General features: G+C 43.6%; 1 protein-coding gene and 1 long non-coding RNA gene across 2 annotated transcripts in view; both read left to right on the forward strand.

The window, feature by feature from the left end:
• GDAP1L1 (ganglioside induced differentiation associated protein 1 like 1) overlaps positions 1-13980 on the forward strand; it is a 56221-nt gene extending 42241 nt beyond the window's left edge. Inside the window, exons 4-6 of the mRNA XM_083746309.1 lie at positions 2015-2112; positions 4108-4222; positions 12510-13980. Of these exons, the coding sequence (XP_083602435.1) occupies positions 2015-2112; positions 4108-4222; positions 12510-12853 (557 nt within the window). The 3' untranslated portion in view covers positions 12854-13980. The remainder of the gene's footprint in view (positions 1-2014; positions 2113-4107; positions 4223-12509) is intronic.
• Positions 1-15721, forward strand: part of LOC310848003 — a 222727-nt gene extending 207006 nt beyond the window's left edge. The window contains exon 2 of the long non-coding RNA XR_014566123.1: positions 15558-15721. This is a non-coding gene — a long non-coding RNA (uncharacterized lncRNA). The remainder of the gene's footprint in view (positions 1-15557) is intronic.
• The last annotated feature ends 3577 nt before the right edge of the window (positions 15722-19298 follow it).

Consider the following 19298-nt stretch of genomic DNA (forward strand, 5'->3'; position numbering starts at 1 on the left):
GTCCTTGTTCAAGTAGCCAGTCAAACAGAATGGGGAGGTGCTTCAGTGAGACTTTTGGTAGCTGGAGTGGAGAAAGAAGATTAATAAGGAACATAGAGAAAGATAAAGAGAAGGCCAGAGTAATGTGCTGGGAAATGAACATAAATTTCTGGATTCTTAGCTGAACCAACTGAGCATGAAGCATCTGTCTCTCCCTCCTGTTCTGACTTAGAATGGCATCCAGCCAGGGCGGGTATCATTAAGGCAAGGCCGCAAGGTGCCATAGTTTCATTTAGCTGCTGCAAATGACAGCTTAAAATGGTGCCCTATGTTGGCACAAACACATTGGCTAACCCGCGGCCCGCAAATGCTTTGCCGAGTCTGGGATAAGGTCACAGTAAGCAGAGACATCACCTTGCTGACATAGTTCAAGCTATGGTTTTCCCAGTAGTGATGTATGGAAGCGAGAGCTGGACCATAAAGAAGGCTGATCGGCGAAGAATTGATGCTTTTGAATTATGGTGCTGGAGGAGACTCTTGAGAATCCCATGGACTGCAAGAAGATCAAACGTATCCATTCTTAAGGAAATCAGCCCTGAGTGCTCACTGGAAGGACAGATCGTGAAGCTGAGGTTCCAATACTTTGGCCACCTCATGAGAAGAGAAGACTCCCTGGAAAAGACCCTGATGTTGGAAAAGATTGAGGGCACAAGGAGAAGGAGACGACAGGACAAGATGGTTGGACAGTGTTCTTGAAGCTACCAACGTGAGTTTGACCAAACTGCGGGAGGCAGTGGAAGACAGAAGTGCTCTGGTCCATAGGGTCACGAAGAGTTGGACACGACTAAACGACTAAACAACAACAACAACAAAAAAGCAATGAGGGCTTCTGTAAAATCGCAGCAGCTATTAATATATTCATTCACAATGGAAAAATAAAGACTTTGGAAAGAAGAGGGTAGGTCTCAAGAGTTTCTTTTTTTAAAAAAAATCACATGCAAAGGATTTTTCTAAGGTGATGAGTGAATCTTCCAACCATAGTCTAGTCATAGTGCAATAGCCCTCCCAGTCCTGAATGTGAGACCCAGAGCCAAGGATTTAGGCTGAGGCAAGGTGCTATACTGGTGTTTGCTGCTTATAAATATCAAACAAACCAAAATCAGGACATATCTGTGCTTTTGCATTTATTAGATGTAGAACTACCAGGTCCCAACCTGGAGATTCTTTCTGTAACTTTTAAGTTTTTCATCTGAATGGTATTGTGCACTTGATCTTAGCCAAAAGGCCGAGAAGCGATCATCTGAATGGTATTGTGGAAGAAATTGTATTCTCTCTGCATTTAAAGGCAAATCTACCAAATTTGCGCTTTCCAAAACAATACACGAACCCTGCTCTTCAAGGCTGGTCAAGTTACTTTGGGAACCTGCTGGGGTAGAAAATCCCACAAGCACTTCTCCCACCCCTTGACAGTGAAAATACTGCAAGAAATCAAATATATTTATATCCCATCTTGTTCCCATCAAGGAACCCACTGCCCAGACCCAGATCTGCTTAGCTATAGAAAGGTGGTAGCCCCATGTGCCTTCAGACTGTATTGTGGTCTGAAGACCATAATTAAAGTCAGTCAGGCAGATTATTAGAAGGGTGAGACATTTTTAGACACTTAACATTTTTGTTAAAGATAGCCATGTGTCTAGAGCAGAGGTTCCCAAACTGTGGTCTGCAGACTACATGAGTTTCATGCAGGTGGACCACAGTGTGTTTGTGAAGAATGCTTACAATTTGAATTATGTAGAAATCAAATTGTAAGACAATAAAATGCATGCAATTCCATATAAGAAAGGACACAATTTGAAGATTATTTGGCACAGCACATTACATTTCTTGCAACAGGCAGAAACAAAATCATTAAGTGGTCTACCGAGACCCTCAGCAATTTTCATGTGGTCCGTGGGGAAGGGGAATTTTGGGAACCATGGGTCTAGGGAACATTGGTCACTAATTAACCCCAATCCGTTCTCTCCTACTTCCACAGGACATTTAGTTAATGCCAGCTCAGATCTGATGAAATTAGACCATGAAGAGGAGCCACAGCTATCAGAGCCATACCTTTCCAAACAGAAGAAGCTCATGGTGAGATGCTCATAGCAGCACACACACACACCATTTAATCTGTTTCAATCTGTTTTTAGTTTATCATTGTTTTTAATTCTTTTTTGAGTGTTTTAAATAACTCTTTTTAATGATGCTTTTATTGTTTTCATAAACTTATATGAGGTGTGTTGGGGTTTTTTAAACAGTAAAGTGGCATGCAGATTTGGATGCCTATTGGTTCTGAAGATGACAGATGTTTAACAGAATCCAGTTGTGCTGGAGTTGAGTGTTTTTTAGCAAACTAAAGTTTCGCAAATGGGGTTGTCAGTTCAGATCCGTTACCAGTGCTGCTGCTTGCTATTTTGCCTGCCATCACTGCCCTAACAGGGTGACCAGATTCAAAAGAGAACAAGGCTCCTGCACTTTAACAGCTGTACAGAAGGGGGGATTTCTGATGTATGTAAGAAGGAATTTTAGAGTTGGAAGGAAGGGAACTTGGAGGTCTAGTTCAGCTACCTTCTCAATGCAGGATCTACAACACAGGATGCAACTAGAGCATCCCTGACAGGTGGTTGACCAGCTTTTGCTTAAATACTTCCAGTGAAGGAGAGCCCACCACCTCCCAAGGCAGTTTGTTCCACTCTTGAACAGTTTTTACCATTAGGAAGTTTCTGTTAGAATTCCTGCTCCATGATTGCAGTAATGGGATTTTTGTCTATCACATGACGGTGTATGTTTTGACTCCACAGAGTGGGAAGTGACGGAGACAGGATATTTGTGTTACTGTGTTCCGTGAAGTGGGACTATTTTTTCTGTTTGCTGTCTGATGCTAGAGAGAGAGGGAGCCATGTTGCAGTGCTCCATGTGTGTTTATATGTAAATAAAGTAGATTAGCCAAAATGCTGAGTTGCTGAGGTCTGTTATGCAACTGCGCAAATTCTGCGGATCCCTAAGTGTGCTGATGTCTGTTGGCATCGGTCGCTGTGATGCTTCAGGCAGAAGAACATCTAAGGTTGGGCTAAAATCTGTTTCCCTGCAATTCCCACCCACTGGTTCTAGTTCTGCTTTCTGAAGCAGCAGGAAACAAGTCTGCTCCATCTTTGGCAGCCCTTCAGAGATTTGAAGACAGCTCTCCTGTCTTAATATTTCTCTTTTCCAAGCTAAACACACCCAGCTCATGCAACCATTCCTCATAGGACTTCCATTTCCAGACCCCTCACCATCCCAATTGTCCTCCTCTGGACATGCTCCAGCTTGCCAATATCCTCTTTAACATGCGGCGCCCATAACTGGTCCCAGTACTCTAGATAGCACTTGACCAGCACATAATAAAGTGGAGTTATTGCTTCTCATGACCTAGACACAATGCCTCTGTTAGCGCAGTCCTGGCAGAGGTTGGAAGTTGCTTTTATGGACACATCCCTGAATATTTGGCCTTCCGAGCACCTCTTCTCACAGCAGATTTGTCAGATGGTGGTGTGGTTGCTCGAGAGCAAACAGGCAAGACTCCGACCAGTCTTTTCCAGGCTTTATTCTTAGTGCAAAACTATTTACAGTGAAGAGCGCCGCAAGTTCATGTCTGGCTCAGTCGCTAGCAGAATCTGGGAGTGGACGGTCCTTGTACCTCCCCCAGCATAACAGTCACTTGACCCCCAATCTTCTCCTCCCCTCCCTGCGCCGAAACCTACTGCGCAGAGTGGGCGCTGGCAAAGGGGTACTTCCCTCCTCTCAGGCTTGCTCAGGGTCGGAGTTGAGGCTCTCCCTAGCATCCCCTGGTCCCACCACCTCCTCCCCACTGGAGATGGGGCTTTCCTCCTCACCAGAGGAGGAACTGCTTCGCAGGACTTTCAGAGGTTCCCTATAAAAAAACTGCCCTTCCACCTCTCGCATCTGAGCTGATGGCAGTTCCCTGATCAAAACAACGATGAGGTTTTTCAAAGTCATTTGTTTGTAAAATATCCACTACATTCAAATTGTGTGGAAACACATTCTTCTTGTTCAATTTTGATGTAAACATTTACTGTTTATATCTAGGCCAAGATCCTGGAACATGACAATGTGAACTACTTGAAGAAAATCCTGGGTGATCTGGGAATGGTGCTAGATCAGATTGAAGCTGAGCTGGAGAAAAGAAAAATTGAATACCAAGGTAGGCATCATTGCTGTTGGGAACATTATTTTCTAAGTCTGCTGTGAGAGACTGTTGGAGAGCAAACCTTATGTGGCAGGTAAAGCTAGAGCAGATTTTGTTAGATGAGATATAATCCATTATCAGAAGGATGTTATATTTTGCTGTCAACTATTAATGATTATTAGTAGCAGTAGTATCATTTATCTGCTGTGATGTTATCGTCACTAAGGCTTGGCAAGTCCAGCTGGCCATAGCAGACGACTGGACAAAGGGACTCGCGGAACAAATAAACAGAAAGTTCAGTGGCTGCATCTAAAGAAAGACTGAAGGTAGCGGCTGGGAACCACAGACCCTGGGGCTAAATGCCACGCTTGAAGTTCTCCAGGCTGCACCCTCTCTCCCCAGGTCATTCCCTCACCACCTTGCTTTGTGCCCTCCTTTAGTACTTTTGCCTGGTTGGAAAATATAATTGAACCATGGCTTTTGCTTGCCTGAATGGAGGTGTGTGTGTGGTGCACTGTGAATGAACTTTATTACGGTCACAGACCAGGATTAAAAAAAGCATATAGATAAAATAGCAGTTAGGATTTTTTTGACCGCTAATTGTTAGGGCAAATGAGGACAAGGAAAACAGGCATAAAACATCCGAATAAAATACAAGATTAAACACAGATCATGGATGGATAAAAAACTAATAATTAAAACAGATAAGAGCTAAAAACCAACAAAGACACGCAGTTAAAACAACCGTGAGAGCATAAGATCATGGATCCCCCCCCCCCGGTGAGCCTCACCGACCTCCCGCAAAAGCAAAAATTTGACCTTTTGCTGTTGGGCAAAGATCAGAAGATGACCTGGATGGTTGCCAGATTCTGTGTACAGATCTGTAGGCGCACATCATCGCCCAACTCAAAATAGTCCGGCATGAAAAGCCCCAAACACGGTTCCATGGGAGATTCTGAGTCAACTCCCTGGGACAGTTTATTGTTGTACATTGTTTCTAAATTTAGTGTTGTACATTGTTTTAATTGTCTGGTGCCCTGTGTGAGCCCAAAATTCGGCTCCCCCCGCCCCGCCTCTCACCTTCCGTTCGGTTCAATTCAATTCACTACATCGTAGTTCAACAGCTTGCAACGCCCTCTAGGCTCGGCACCTGATATGGGGGAACCAGTCGTGTTGCCCTAAATCCCCCTCTGACGTAGACATCTCAAGGACAATATAGTTGCATTAAGCTAGTGCTGCTTCCCTCCACAACATCAAAACCATTTGAAGCCTCTTCCTCAGTTCAGGTCCACATTTCCTTCGATCAAGACCAGCAGGCATTTGTTTTGACTGCGTCCAGCTGTGAGTCAGGTTTGACTGTGTATTCGTGCCAAGAGAAATACATTAGGAACAAGAGCGAGTGTGTGTGTGAGAGAGAGCAATGAGTATGCTTTGAAAATCTCCTGTTGAGAATGGCTCAGAAGGGTTCCATGTTCTGTCAAGGGTCCTGCTACTTTTCCCAGATGAACCTTGACTGTTGCACTGACTGCAGCAACTCTTTAACACATTGTCATATCATGCTTCAAAGAGGGCACCTATAATACTTAGTTAGGGCTGCCAGGCATCCGGATTTTCATTGGCCATTACCAGGATTTTAAAGGCGGAATTGATGTCCGGGGGGGGGGGGGATTTCCAAAGAGCAGCACTTTTGGGGTGTCCTGGTTTTTACTTTTTGAAATATGGCAACCCTAACATAGTGGACCAGCTGGTCCAGAGATGGAAGGCACACTGTGAGTTTCCTGTACAAATGTACACTTCTGTTAATGTGCTAAGTAAGTACAGGGATAGGTTTGATTCAATTCACATTTAAAGGCAAAACTACCTTATTTGCACTTTACAAAAGCAAATATGAACTGAAACACAACCTCCCTTCAGATTTTTCGCATTTCACCAAATATTGCGGTGTAGTTCCCCACCCATGTAACGTGTACGAAAATGCATATACTAGGGTAAAAGGTGCATAAAAATGCCTATGTTGGTGAAAACTACAAAAATGCATCATATTGTTTTTATTCATTTTATTTCATAAAATTCATACACCGTTTGATTGTAAAAAACAAATGAACAAACTTAAAGTTATTTGGCAAAATCGCTTTGCAAAAAAAGTGCATATTTTCCAAAATGTATTTGCAAAAATTGTATATTAGAATAAATTTGCTGAAGAATTTTCATGAAGCCTTAAGAAAAATACTTTGCAAACTGATATGGAAATATGGAGAACTGTACTTAATGTTATTCTAAAGCAGCAATGCTGCAGCAAGCAAAGGCTCTAGCAGCTCAGTCTGCTGCCTGTGGCTGGAAAGCCAAACAGGAAGTATGTGACTGTTGCCGTGGAAACAAAGGGGCAGTCCATTCTGTACTGAGCACCGGATGTTAGCTCAGTGTGTGTCATATGACCTGTACTGGAAGTACATGGGTGGAGTTTGGAGTTTCTCTCTGTTTGTTGAAGAGAGCAGACATCTTTACTGTATGACTGCTAAAAGACACAAATAAAGACATGTAGATACGTTTCTGTCTGTGTCTGATTCCCCTCCCTGGGGATATGCAGGGAGGAGGAGAAGCAGGAGAAGCAGTTGGTGTGTTTTCCTCACAGCCTGAGAAAAATCGCCGGAACGGACCTCGTGTATGTTTTATTCTGCCGGGAGTCGCCGGAGGGAGGTCAAAGGAATTCAGCCGGTGCCTGAACAGATAGGCACATACCTCTGAACGGGCTTAGAATTCCGACACTTAACACTGGAAAAAATGAGAAGCCAGAATTGACAGTGTTAAAAATCATATATATATAACATATATATATGTGTGTGTGTAAAAGTATGTTTAATTACTGTTGAAAATGATATGTTAAAAAACTAATAAAAATTTATATATAAAAAAAAGAGAAGCCAGAATTGACGGATCTACCCATCCCAAGTGCTAAGTTAATGCCAGCTTTGCCTGCCATACTGCTGAATCCACACCTAGTTAGTCACACTTTAGTTGCAATGTGGCTTTAGTTGCAACAAAATCAGTTTGAAATGCTAGTTGTGACTAACTCGTTCTGTTGATTTCAGTGGGACCTAAGTGTGACTACCTTGATCTGGATAAAAAAAAACAGTGATATATACTCAGGCAGGAGTTTATACTATGTTTTGCAACATGAACGTTCTATGGGTGGTTATTTCCTTGGTGGTTCTTCTAATTTAATCATAATGTTAGGGAGCTTGCACGCATCATTTCCAAAATTCATAGTGCTAGAGGGACAAGAAGAACCTCATGAAACAATTACTTCTTGTTGAAGGGTTGTTGTTTTTTTAAATCAATCAGTCTAACTTTCTGCTTTCTGCCCATTGCCTCTGTTCACTTCAGCTCCAAAGCTTGCAGGGTTCCATATGACATCAAAGCTCTGGTGGCTGCGATGTTACAGTATGTCATGTCACCTGAGCCAATTGAAGCCAAAGATGTGCTGACACCCTAGTGCAGCATTGATTAAGGTTTCCATATTCTGGGGATCAAAACCCAGACACCCCACCGTGTTACTCCACTCACCATCCCGTTTCTCCATCACTCGCCCCCTCCCTGCTGCTAACCCCTAACTCGCCTGCCTGTTCCCCCGTTCTTCCCTCCCCTCTTACTTTTGCTGTTTTCAGCCTCCTGCTCATGATGGGAGGCTGAGTGGCCCCAGGAAGGTCATGCAAGGCCAGGCGACCGCCAGGAACAACACCAGGCCTAGCACGACCCCCAGCAAGCCGCTCCAGGCCACCCAATGTCTGCTTCCTGTTCTGGGGCACAGCGCCTTCTGAGCATGCAGGTCCCCCCCCCAAAAAAAAACCAGAAACAGAAAAAACCCAAACCTGGCCATTTAATCCAAAATGCAAAAATCCGCCCAGATGATGGTGCTGGCCCCAAAAAACTGGATGTGTCTGGGAAATCCCAGACATATGACAACCCTGGCATTGATTCTCTGATGTCATAGACAGCTGTGTAAATTTAGGGCCTGACAACTGACTCACTTGCAATAAGAAACAGAGGCATATTTGGAGAATCAAAGGCATAAAAAGAGGCAGGACAAACAGAAAAGAGAAAGGAAGAGGAAGAACAAAGCACTGGGTTCAAGAGGACTATTGGGGCAGGGATTCATATGCATACGGCAAGTGACTTCAGATCGAGAAAAAACAGCACACAAAGCCAAGTGGAAACAGAAGTTCTGAAATAAAAATTATCTCTGCCAGCTCCCTTCACACTCCTAGAATCTTACAGTTTATGGAGTGTTTGGTTTTTCCTAACACAATGTACCCACTGAGCTTGCAGTCCGAGGTTGAAGATCAGCACAATTTTTCTGTTGAAACCCCCCCCCCCCTGCTGCTTTTGCTCCCACTGGGGAAAAGATGTGGGTAGTTTTGACCTGAAGAGAGTTTGTGAATACATATCTGCCCAATAAATAGCAGCAGGGAACTTTTCACATAGGAGAGACATTCTTAACATTCCGGTAGAGAGAATGGCTATTAAAAACAAGTCCTTCTCTGCAGAAGACTGACATTTCTAATAACTGCACCTGCCAATGTATCTCAGGGCTGGCCTGCAGAGGGGTTTTCTCTTTGGCTTTGAAAGTCAGCCAGGTTCTAATCTCTCAAGAGGCTATGCTTGGAAAGAAAAAATATATCCTAGCAGGCTTGGTCGAGCCACATGCAAAAGTGCCAAGGTGACAGACATCACAGTGCGAGGCACCCATTAATTATGAGTGCAATATGCTACAAAGTAGGAGGCAGAGAAAGAGCTAATTTTGGGTACCACATTTTATGCATAAAAATGTGCCATTGTTATAATAACGAGAGCTACTCATGTTTTCATTCTTCAGTGTCCAGCTTCTTCCTTATTGTCTGTAGAAGTTAAATTCCGGAGTGAGCGGTAGATAAATGTTGTGTCCATGGCCGAAATATTGGGAAATCTTGGAACAAGAGGGAGATAAATTGAAATTGCAGAGTTTTAAAAAATTAAAAGACAAAGTGCGAGATTGGCTTCACTATTATCAAATATTGGAGGCATACAAATTAGACAAGAAAATTGGCTTCCAGGTGGAAAAATCAAAATTGGAATCAGAACTGTTAGATCCCAAAACTAAGATTCTGTCAAGAATGTATAACTTGCTGTTGAAATGGAACACTCAGGACGAAATGGTGAAATCTGCTATGATAAAATGGGCACAAGATGTGGGACACAACATTATGCTGGCTGACTGGGAACAGTTATGGACCACAGGTATGAAGTTTACGGCATGTAATGCCTTAAGAGAGAATATTATGAAAATGATATACAGGTGGTACATAACACCAGTCAAGCTCGCAAAAATATATCATTTGCCCAATAATAAATGCTGGAAATGTAAAGAGACTGAAGGTACATTCTTTCACCTTTGGTGGACGTGCCCAAGGATTAAGGCTTTCTGGGAGATGACTTATAATGAAATGAAAAAGATATTTAAATATACCTTCCTGAAGAAACCAGAGGCCTTTCTCCTGGGCATGGTCGGCCAATTGGTGTTAAAGAAGGATAGAACTTTTTTTATGTATGCCACAACAGCAGCAAGAATACTCATAGCAAAGTATTGAAAGACACAAGATTTACCCACCCGGGAAGAATGGCAGATGAAGGTGACGGAGTACATGGAACTAGCGGAAATGACTGGCAGAATCCGAGACCTGGGAGAAGAGTCGGTAGAAGATGATTGGAAGAAATTTAAAGACTATTTACAGAAATAACATAAGAAATGTTAGAAGGATGTTGGAATGAAGTTATGTGGTTTTAGCAGTAATGTTATAAAGGAGTATTTAAAGATGGATTGCTAACAGGTGAGAATGGAAAGTTATAATATATTAAGATAAATTATTAAGATAAAAGCAAAAATGGAAAGGATTTGCTGAAATAACTAATTGAACTAGACAAAAAATTGAACAAAAAGGGAGGTGTGAGGAGGTCAGGGAAACAAGCAAATGAAAGCCAGGATATGGAAAGGTTGATTTGTTTTTAATTGCTTTTTGTTTTTTGTATTTTTTCTCCTTCTTTTTCTTTTCTTCTTTTTATATACTTGTAACTTTTTTGAAATCTTAATACCTTTTTTTTAAAAAAAAAGATAAATGTTGTGTCCAGCGGGCGTCCGTGTTAATGCATGGACTTTACAGAAGAAGCGGTGAGACGTGCAGGCAGGAGTAAACTGGGAAAGAAGGTGCAGCTACTTCAATTACCTGCATTTGCATTGTGTTAATGTGGGGCATTAGACCTAGAGGGTTGCTTGAAAGGTTCCTTAGAAAAAGGTGACAAAGAGCTAGGGATGCCACCTGTGCCACCTGGCTATCATTGTTGTGGCTTGCCACCCAATCTCCAAATGATGCGAGATTCCAGGGATTCCAGACAAATGAGGCACAGCACAGACTGTGGCGTCTTTATGATATATGGTTTATTTACACATATATACAACCTGAGCCCATGATGGAGGGGTTCACAGCATAATCACCCAAAGAGGGTCTTGCTTCCCCCATAGCTTGCAACCTTGGATTCAATAAGAAATCAAGCATCGCTCTGTCTCTCTGGCTTCCCAGCCTGCTACTTCCTTGCTTCTAGCTCACATCACTCCACTCTCAACTCTGGCCTTTGTCTTTCTAGATACCAGCCAGTTGAGGAAGGGGGCTCCACCCATTTTTCTCCTGGCACTGAGCCACTCCCTTTGTTTCCTTAATGGCCCAATACCCAAACTACCACCTCCACTAGGTAGCTAGTCTGGCTATTCCAGGAATTTGAATCTTTGCTTAAATTTTCACAGTTGCTGGATCCAGGAATTAGAAGGGTCTAGGCATACAGCTTTTTCCCCACACCAAACTCATAACATTATCAGCATCATCAGCATCATCATCAAGTATTTATATCGCCTTTCTAGAGACATTGATGTAAATTGCAAAATATTAATAAATTGAAACAGAAGGAAAGTGCAGCTTGTTAAGGATTCTAAGGTTTATTTGGAGCAGGCGACTTTCTTTAAAGTACAGTACGGAGACACCCTTAATTTCAGGAAGTGGGGTGTCTGTGTATCACATGGCAAATTTTCTCCCTTTGGGAATGAAACCTGACAACAAGGCTTCACTGTGCAGGCTGTAGGCTAGTATTCACTTTTGCAGGGGGTGGGGAGCTAATTGGCAACCGATAGAGAGCTTGGATTCCAGCTGCCAAGGTTGGGCTGGGAGAAAAGAGCCCAACAAATTCGCCAGCATAGTGGGGTTAATTGCTCTGTTCCAAAGAGAGGAAACGTTATTGAGTCCTCATATGACTCACCCTGAAGGCTCCCCTCTCCACTGCCTCACTGCAGGTTTTTCTTTGGGCTGAAGATTAGCTTTGAGAACCAAAACAAACAAACAAGGTGTTGCAATTGTTTGAAATTACATCCCACCTTTTTGGGGGATTAGGAAGGCCCATAACCTTCAGAATTGCCACCGGACGCCACAAAGATTTTGATGATGAATGACTTCACAGTTTCAAAGTCTGCTGCAAATGCTGTTGCTAGATTCATCAAATTCTGCTAAGATCAGCAGGGGAAGAGGCAACACAGCAGGAAAGGGAAGCCTTCCCTGCCTATCTTCTTGTTCTAGTACCGGTTAAAGGAGTTTTCACACCAGACAAATGACCTCTGATTAAATTTAAATTTTAATTGCAAATTAAAATCCCTCTGTCTCTGCCCCTGCATTTTTCAACTGGCCCCAAACTGAAGAGCTGCCCACCATGTAGGCTGCAAGGAATGGCTGGTTTTCTCTATCTCTGTACCAAATTTGGTGAAAATCTAGAGTGGCCAGTTAGGCTTCGCCGAAAAGACGACAAAAGTGGGTGTCAATTTACATAAAATCTCTGTGTTGATTGATATGCATATATGCAAATTTAGTAATTCAGATAGCAATCGAGTACATCTAACCATAACTGGGTGCCCTATGTGCCTGCTCAGTTGATTTGGCCTCTGCTCTGCCTACTTTATAGCAGATGGACCTTGGAATGGAGAACTGCCCTTTGGCACCCTTACAGAGGACTGTCCTCTGTAAAGTAGGACACAAGGCTATCCACTGGAAAACAAGTGTAGAGTTGACAAAATGCATACAACTAAACAACAACAAAACTGGAGGGTATGCATTACATCAGCCAAAAATGGAAGTCAATAAGCTCCAAGATTGGACTTTGTCTCCATTCCTAAGTGTTTAGGTGTGACGAAACTTTTCTGATATATTGTTTCTGTGTTGTCTTTGCTCTCCAGGGCAGAAGTGTGAACTCTGGCTTTGTGGGTGCGTCTTCACCTTGGCTGACATCTTGTTGGGAGCCACGCTGCATCGCCTCAAGTTTCTAGGACTCTCTAAGAAATACTGGGAAGATGGCAGTAGACCCAACCTACAGAACTTCTTTGAAAGGATACAAAAACGCTTTGCCTTCAGGAAAGTTTTGGGAGACATACACACCACCCTCCTCTCGGCAGTGGTACCCAATGCCTTTAGGCTGGTCAAGCGGAAACCACCATCCTTTTTCGGAGCCTCCTTCCTCATGGGATCTCTAGGGGGGATGGGGTATTTTGCGTATTGGTATCTAAAGAAAAAATACATCTAATGCTGGCTGTTCTGGTGTTTAGTTTGGTGTCTCTGTGCTGTGTGAAACCATGATGAATCTTCAGTAACTGTAATGAAATTTGAAACCAATATGAATAACTATATTGTTAATGTAACATTCCATAGTCTAGAAGTAGAAAAACCTATACTGCAAGGAAAGCGAATCAACGACGACAACAAAAATTCACCTTGTACAATGCCTTTTTTTTAGGTTTAAGTATTATACAACTGTAAACAGTGGTTGTGTTAATGCTTACACAACCGCTGTGGAGCAAAACTGCCCTCTAGCACAGGAAAGCGCCATTAGAAGAGAAGCAACAACACCCCCAACAACACAAAATGGAAAGACGGGGTTATCTTCTGCACCTTTACATTTTTTCCAATGTTTGTTAGCCACATAGCACATTTTTTCCCACAGGTGCAAATTGCAGGGACTTTTCTCTCCTAAGAGCTGTGGTGGTGGTGTGATGATGACATAGGCTTATTTTTTAACAAAACACAGACACGCACACAACAGAAATAGAATGAACACAGTCAGACCACAGTAGTTTGTGAAGTTCTAGCTTAAGGTGGAAATGAATTATTTGTGTCTCTTTCTCTCTTTGTATACCATCATTTCCATTCAATCAAGCATTTTTAATCGACTTGCGCTTAGAATGTATCCACTTTCTACTTCTATATTTTTTTAATTTGCTTTTTTAATTGTTGACAGCCAGTGGGTTTCTTCTGATTGTATCCCTGATTTCACAGATGAATTTCTGTCTTACTGAGGTGTTTGCCTCAAGTTCCTTTCATGAATTTGCCAAGCATCGTTCACCAAAGGAGCCTTGCCGGACTCTAACAACATGACTGTTTTCATAAGTTTCAAGCCATTTCCAAAGGATGTGTTTTCATTTCTTTCTTCCTTTCCTCTCGCCATTCCTTCCTTGAGGAGCATTTTTTTTAAGTCACTTTTTTGCTGTGTATTTTCTTAGAAACACTTTGCACAGAAAATCACCTTTCTCACTTTCTTGTGCCTTTTGCATGTTGGAAGGAGTAATGAGCATCACTGCTACTCATGCTTAAAAACCCTCTGAGAACCTAAATAAACCATATGGGAGGAGTAATGGCTTTACATTTCTAAATGTGTTCAGTATCAGTTGACTCATTTCCAGGAGTAAATGTGTCTGCACACACGGTGCCTTTTTCTACTTTAATGTAGTCAGGGGTTGGCTTAGCCTCAGAATTTGCCATGCTTTACTCCATGAATAGGAAGTAGAGTCGTATCTTGGTTTTCAAACAGCTTAGTTCTCGAACGTTTTGGCTCCCAAAAGCCGCAAACCCAGAAGTGACTGTTCCGGCTTGCAAACTATTTTTGGAAGTCGAACATCTGACGGGGATTCCGCGGCTTCCGATTGGCTGCAGGAGCTGCCTACAGCCAATCAGAAGCCACGCTTTGGTTTCTGAACATTTTGGAATTCGAACGGACTTCCAGAATGGTTTCTGTTCGACTTCCAAGGTACGACTCTATTAACAAAGAGATGCATGTTTTTTCCTCGACTTCAGTGCTCTTCCAGGCAATTATTAAGCATTCTTGTTGGTTTGCTTGCAGAAACCTTACACAGGGGTTAGATTGCATGGGGAATGCTCTCTACTGAGCATTTATTCTGATCTGTTTGCAGAGCAGTTATATGACCATAAGCATTCACCCTGCATTCATCCCTAGTTGCTTGCAGAGTGCTTATACATGTTACCCTTAATCATTCGTCCTTCCCCACTTTTCCATGCATATCCATGGGTTACGAACGTACCATACACTGAAAGCACATTTATATCAATTTAACAGCCATGGCTTACCCCCATCCCTGCTCATATCCTGGGAACCGTGGTTTTCCCTTCACAGGGCGACAATTCCCAGTACTCATAACAAACTACAGTAGTACCTCGGGTTACATACGCTTCAGGTTACATACGCTTCAGGTTACAGACTCCACTAACCCAGAAATAGTGCTTCAGGTTAAGAACTTTGCTTCAGGATGAGAACAGAAATCGTGCTCCGGCGGCACGGCAGCAGCAGGAGGCCCCATTAGCTAAAGTGGTGCTTCAGGCTAAGAACAGTTTCAGGTTAAGTACGGGCCTCTGGAACGAATTAAGTACTTAACCTGAGATACCACTGTATGGTTTCTGAGATTCTTTGGTGGAAGCTAAGTGCTTTTAACATATAGTGTGGATGTGACCTTGTCAGCTCCCTCACTGCAAAAAGTCAGTTGCTGTTGTTTTGTAGTGCCTTTGAGAACAGATGAACCACCAACCAGGGGCGTAGGATAGGGGGGTGGGGGCAGTGGCGTAGGATAGGGGGGTGCAGGGGGGGCTGGCCGCACCGGGCGCAACATCTGGGGGTTAGGGTTAGGGGGCGCAAATCCACGGGTTAGGGGGTGCAAATTACTTGCCTTGCCCCGGGTGCTGACAACCCACGCTACGCCACTGGGTGGGGGCGGAGCACCCCGGGCGCCCTCACTGAGAGGGGTGACATTTGGTGCGCCGCACGCCTGCGACTCCCAAGCCTACCGAGCCGTCAGGCATATGCTCCACCGCTGCCACCAAAAGGGACCCTTCTGCCAATCCTAGCATCTGAGAGGGTTTGTAGGGAAGGAAGTTGTCTTTCCCCCCAGCTGGTGCCTCCCACCATTCCTCTACATCCAGCCGGTCCGTAGCAGCACAACAAGCTAGTTGACAAGCCAGCCATTGCATTGTTCCTCATTTCGCTAAAGATCTCTAGTCTTAGATTTCACATCTGCTGTTTCCCTCCAGGATATATTTACGAGAACATGTTGACACAGGCCTGAAAGGCAGATTTTGCAGAGTCATTTTGAATGCATTGTGAATTGTGGGGGGGACGGGGGACATAGGCCATTTTTTGTTAACGGTTTGGAATTTGGATTTGATATCCCGCCTTTCACTCCGTTTAAGGAGTCTCAAAGTGGCTAACATTCTCCTTTCCCTTCCTCCCCTACAACAAACACTCTGTGAGGTGAGTGGGGCTGAGAGACTTCAAAGAAGTGTGACTGGCCCAAGGTCACCCAGCAGTTGCATGTGGAGGAGCGGAGACTCGAACCCGGTTCTCCAGATTACGAGACTACCGCTCTTAACCACTACACCACACTGGCTCTCATCATTTGTGTGGGTTGTCTCTCTCTCCTCCCACCAGCGACTGATAAGAGACATTAACTGCATTTAAAACTTGTAAACCCTCCTACTGCTCTCCCCACAACCCCACTCCCCCAAATACAAACCTTTGCAAAATTTATTGAAGTTATTTTAATTAGCTGGGAGAAGGACGGATGCTCAACAGGTACAGCATATGCTTTGAATGCAAAAAGTCCCAGGTTCATTCTCTGCCATCTCTGGGTAGGGTTGGGGAAGACCTGCCTGAAATGCTGGAGGCCCACTGCAAGTTAGTGTAGACAAAACTCAGCCAGATGGTCTGACTCAGCTTTGTATAAATTATAGGTGCTTTCTCCATTGCAACCTCCCCACCCACCCATATTTGGTATAGTTTTCTGTTCTTCACTCCAGGAATCAGGCAAACTGCTGCAGCAGATCCCCGAATCATCCTTAGCCCCATCTGAACTTGTGCTCCTCCCCGCTTTGCCTTCCAGCTTCAGTGCAGCTTCCATTTGCAATGTTATTGCCATCTTCTGACCCTCGCAGACAACCTCACTTCCGGGAGCAGGGGCTCAATTTGATCTTCTTTGCACTTCCTGCCCCAGCTGGAGGGTTGCCCAATTGAGTACCAGGGCTCTGAATACCAATTACCGTAGCTCCTGGTTTTCCTTTGGCCCTCCTGAATGCTAGGTCAGCTTCAGCCTGCCTTTGTTCTTCAGTCAGCCGCAGTTGTCGGAGCCCTTGTGTGATTGGTGAGATGTGCAAGAAAGCTACTTAAGGCAACGGTCTTCATCTCAGATTAGCAGCACAGCCACCTGAATGCCCACTGTCATGGCATTTTTGGCATATATACTGCGACACACATTTTTTAAAGCAGTGAAACCCTAAGAGAATTTTTTATTTTCCCTCTCCCAGGCTCCCAAGCTCGAGCAAGACCCCTTGCCCTCCGCTAACCATTATGCCATGCAAGATATGGCCCCATGGCCACCTTAATTGGGACTAGGGGTTAACATGACATTCTTGCTAAGAATAGCACTCTTTTAAAATATGGTCTTGGTGGTCATGAACAGTAGGATCTGATACATGCACGTTCAGACATGAATACCACTGAGTTCAAATGGGCTAACTTTATGGGTATATGTACAGCCAACGACTGATTTACATGCATTCAGTATGTGCACCATTGCACATGATGACCTGGAACGCAACAACCTGCACAAATTGGGGGTTACCTGCAGTGGCGTAGCGTGGGTTGTCAGGACCCGGGGCAAGGCAAGCAATTTGCGCCCCCTAACCCATGGATTTGCGCCCCCCAAACCCATGAATTTGCGCCCCCTAACCCTAACCCCCAGATGTTGCGCCCGGTGCGGCCAGCCCCCCCTGCACCCCCCACGCTACGCTACTGGTTACCTGTACAGTACTCTTGTTTAGGAGTTAAATCCTATTAAATTGAGTGGGATTGAGTAAACATGCATAGACTCCAACAATTACTCCCACTACTTTTAATGGATAAAGAAGTTATAAAAACTTGTTTAACTGGTTTGTTCATCTAACTGTGAAGAGCTCTTAAGTACCATACCCAAAGGCACATGCTATCAAAAGGCTCTGCTGGGAATAACAGCCAAATCTCTCAAAATACACTTACACACACACTTCAAGAATCTGTCCCTAAACTGTCCTCTTCTACATTTCAAACTGTCTAAGAGTTCACTCAAAACTGATGGAGCTGTGCATGCAAATCTATTACATTATTGTCCCACACTGATATTTCTTTATTTAAAATAATGGGCAGGCTAAAACCACAGTAATACACCGGAACAGTGGTTAAAATGGAGGAGACTTAACAGAGCTCCTAGAACTACAAATAACCTGTAAACCAATTCTGAACAGCAAGAAACAACAGGTGTTTCTTTTGAGTAATCCAGAAATAGAAAACAGCTCCCCATCCCTAGATTAGCAAGCATCACATATAATTTAACCATTGTTACAGAGAACTAAAGTTAGATTGGGAAGGGCAAACAGCTTACTAAGATGAAGGCTGAATGCACACTATATATTTAAATTACACACCCACTCCCAAATCCTGGGAACTCTATTTTAAGGGTGCTGGAATTATAGCTTTGAGGGGGAAAGTATACTTCCCCTGTATTCAGGGTAGAGGGCTGTAAATATATGGTGTGTATACACAGCCTCAGTTTAAGACAGGCTTCCTCAAACTCAGCCCTCCAGATGTTTTTGGCCTACAACTCCCATGATCCCTAGCTAGCAGGACCAGTGGTCAGGGATGATGGGAATCTGGAGGGCTGAGTTTGAGAAAGCCTGGTTTAAGAGATTTAGAACTACTATTTGTGGCAAGGTTTGAGAAATGGTAAAATAGTTTCATAGCTTTAGATGTGCAGAACCAAGATTTTTTTATCTATACAGTGTGGAGCACCATGCAGACAGGATCCCATGCTGATACCTTGAGATGCAGTACCAAGACCAGAGGCATTTATTCCCCTCTTTAAGATATAAGACACCATGTGAACAGAAATAAACACATTTTTTGTGTGCATGCTAATCCACCACCAGCTGCATCTCTATTTTTAGGGTGGTTGGAACTAAGCAGATGTGTTTGTACACACACTGGCCATGTGTGATGACAGTTTTCTACATCATAGTCTATTAACCAATGGTGTTTAGATCAAGTATTTAGCTGTTTCAGCCACACCCAGTGCAACAACCCAGTACCATAAATATAACTTTGCAAGTCTGTAGATGGCTGAGAAACATGCTTCCTGCAAGCAAATGCTGATCCACTCAAAGATCTTAAAATCCATCTTAGTTACTCCTTTGCATTTTTGGTTACCGGTACATCCTATTAGCTGACCATAGGTTATCCGAACCTAGGGGAACTTGCTCGCTGCCACTCTAAACATTATAGAAATGTAGAGTTGGAAGGAAACCCGAGGTTCATCTAATCCAACCCCCTACAATGCAGGAATCTCCAAGCCAGTGTGAACTTAAGGAAGTTCATGGAAGAAAGGTTTCTTCCACCCTCTCCCCCCAGCTGTCAGTCATTTTGAGCCTCACACCCCACCCACATTGTTCAGGAAGGGCCCCCACCTTCCAGAGAGAGACTTTTCAGGGGCCTGATTTATTAACAAATCTTCCATTAAATCACCATTCTAATCATCTTAACATTTTAGGTATTTTCCACCCCTCGAGCCTTTATGTGGAATTCAGTTGAACTGCATTCTGGTTATCCAAGATTCTCATCCATTTTAGCAACCTGATCACCAGAGAATCTGTAGAGTCATGCA

Source organism: Podarcis gaigeae (genome assembly GCF_964106915.1).
Source record: "Podarcis gaigeae genome assembly, chromosome: 6".
In the NCBI taxonomy this organism is placed as follows: Eukaryota; Metazoa; Chordata; class Lepidosauria; order Squamata; family Lacertidae; genus Podarcis; species Podarcis gaigeae.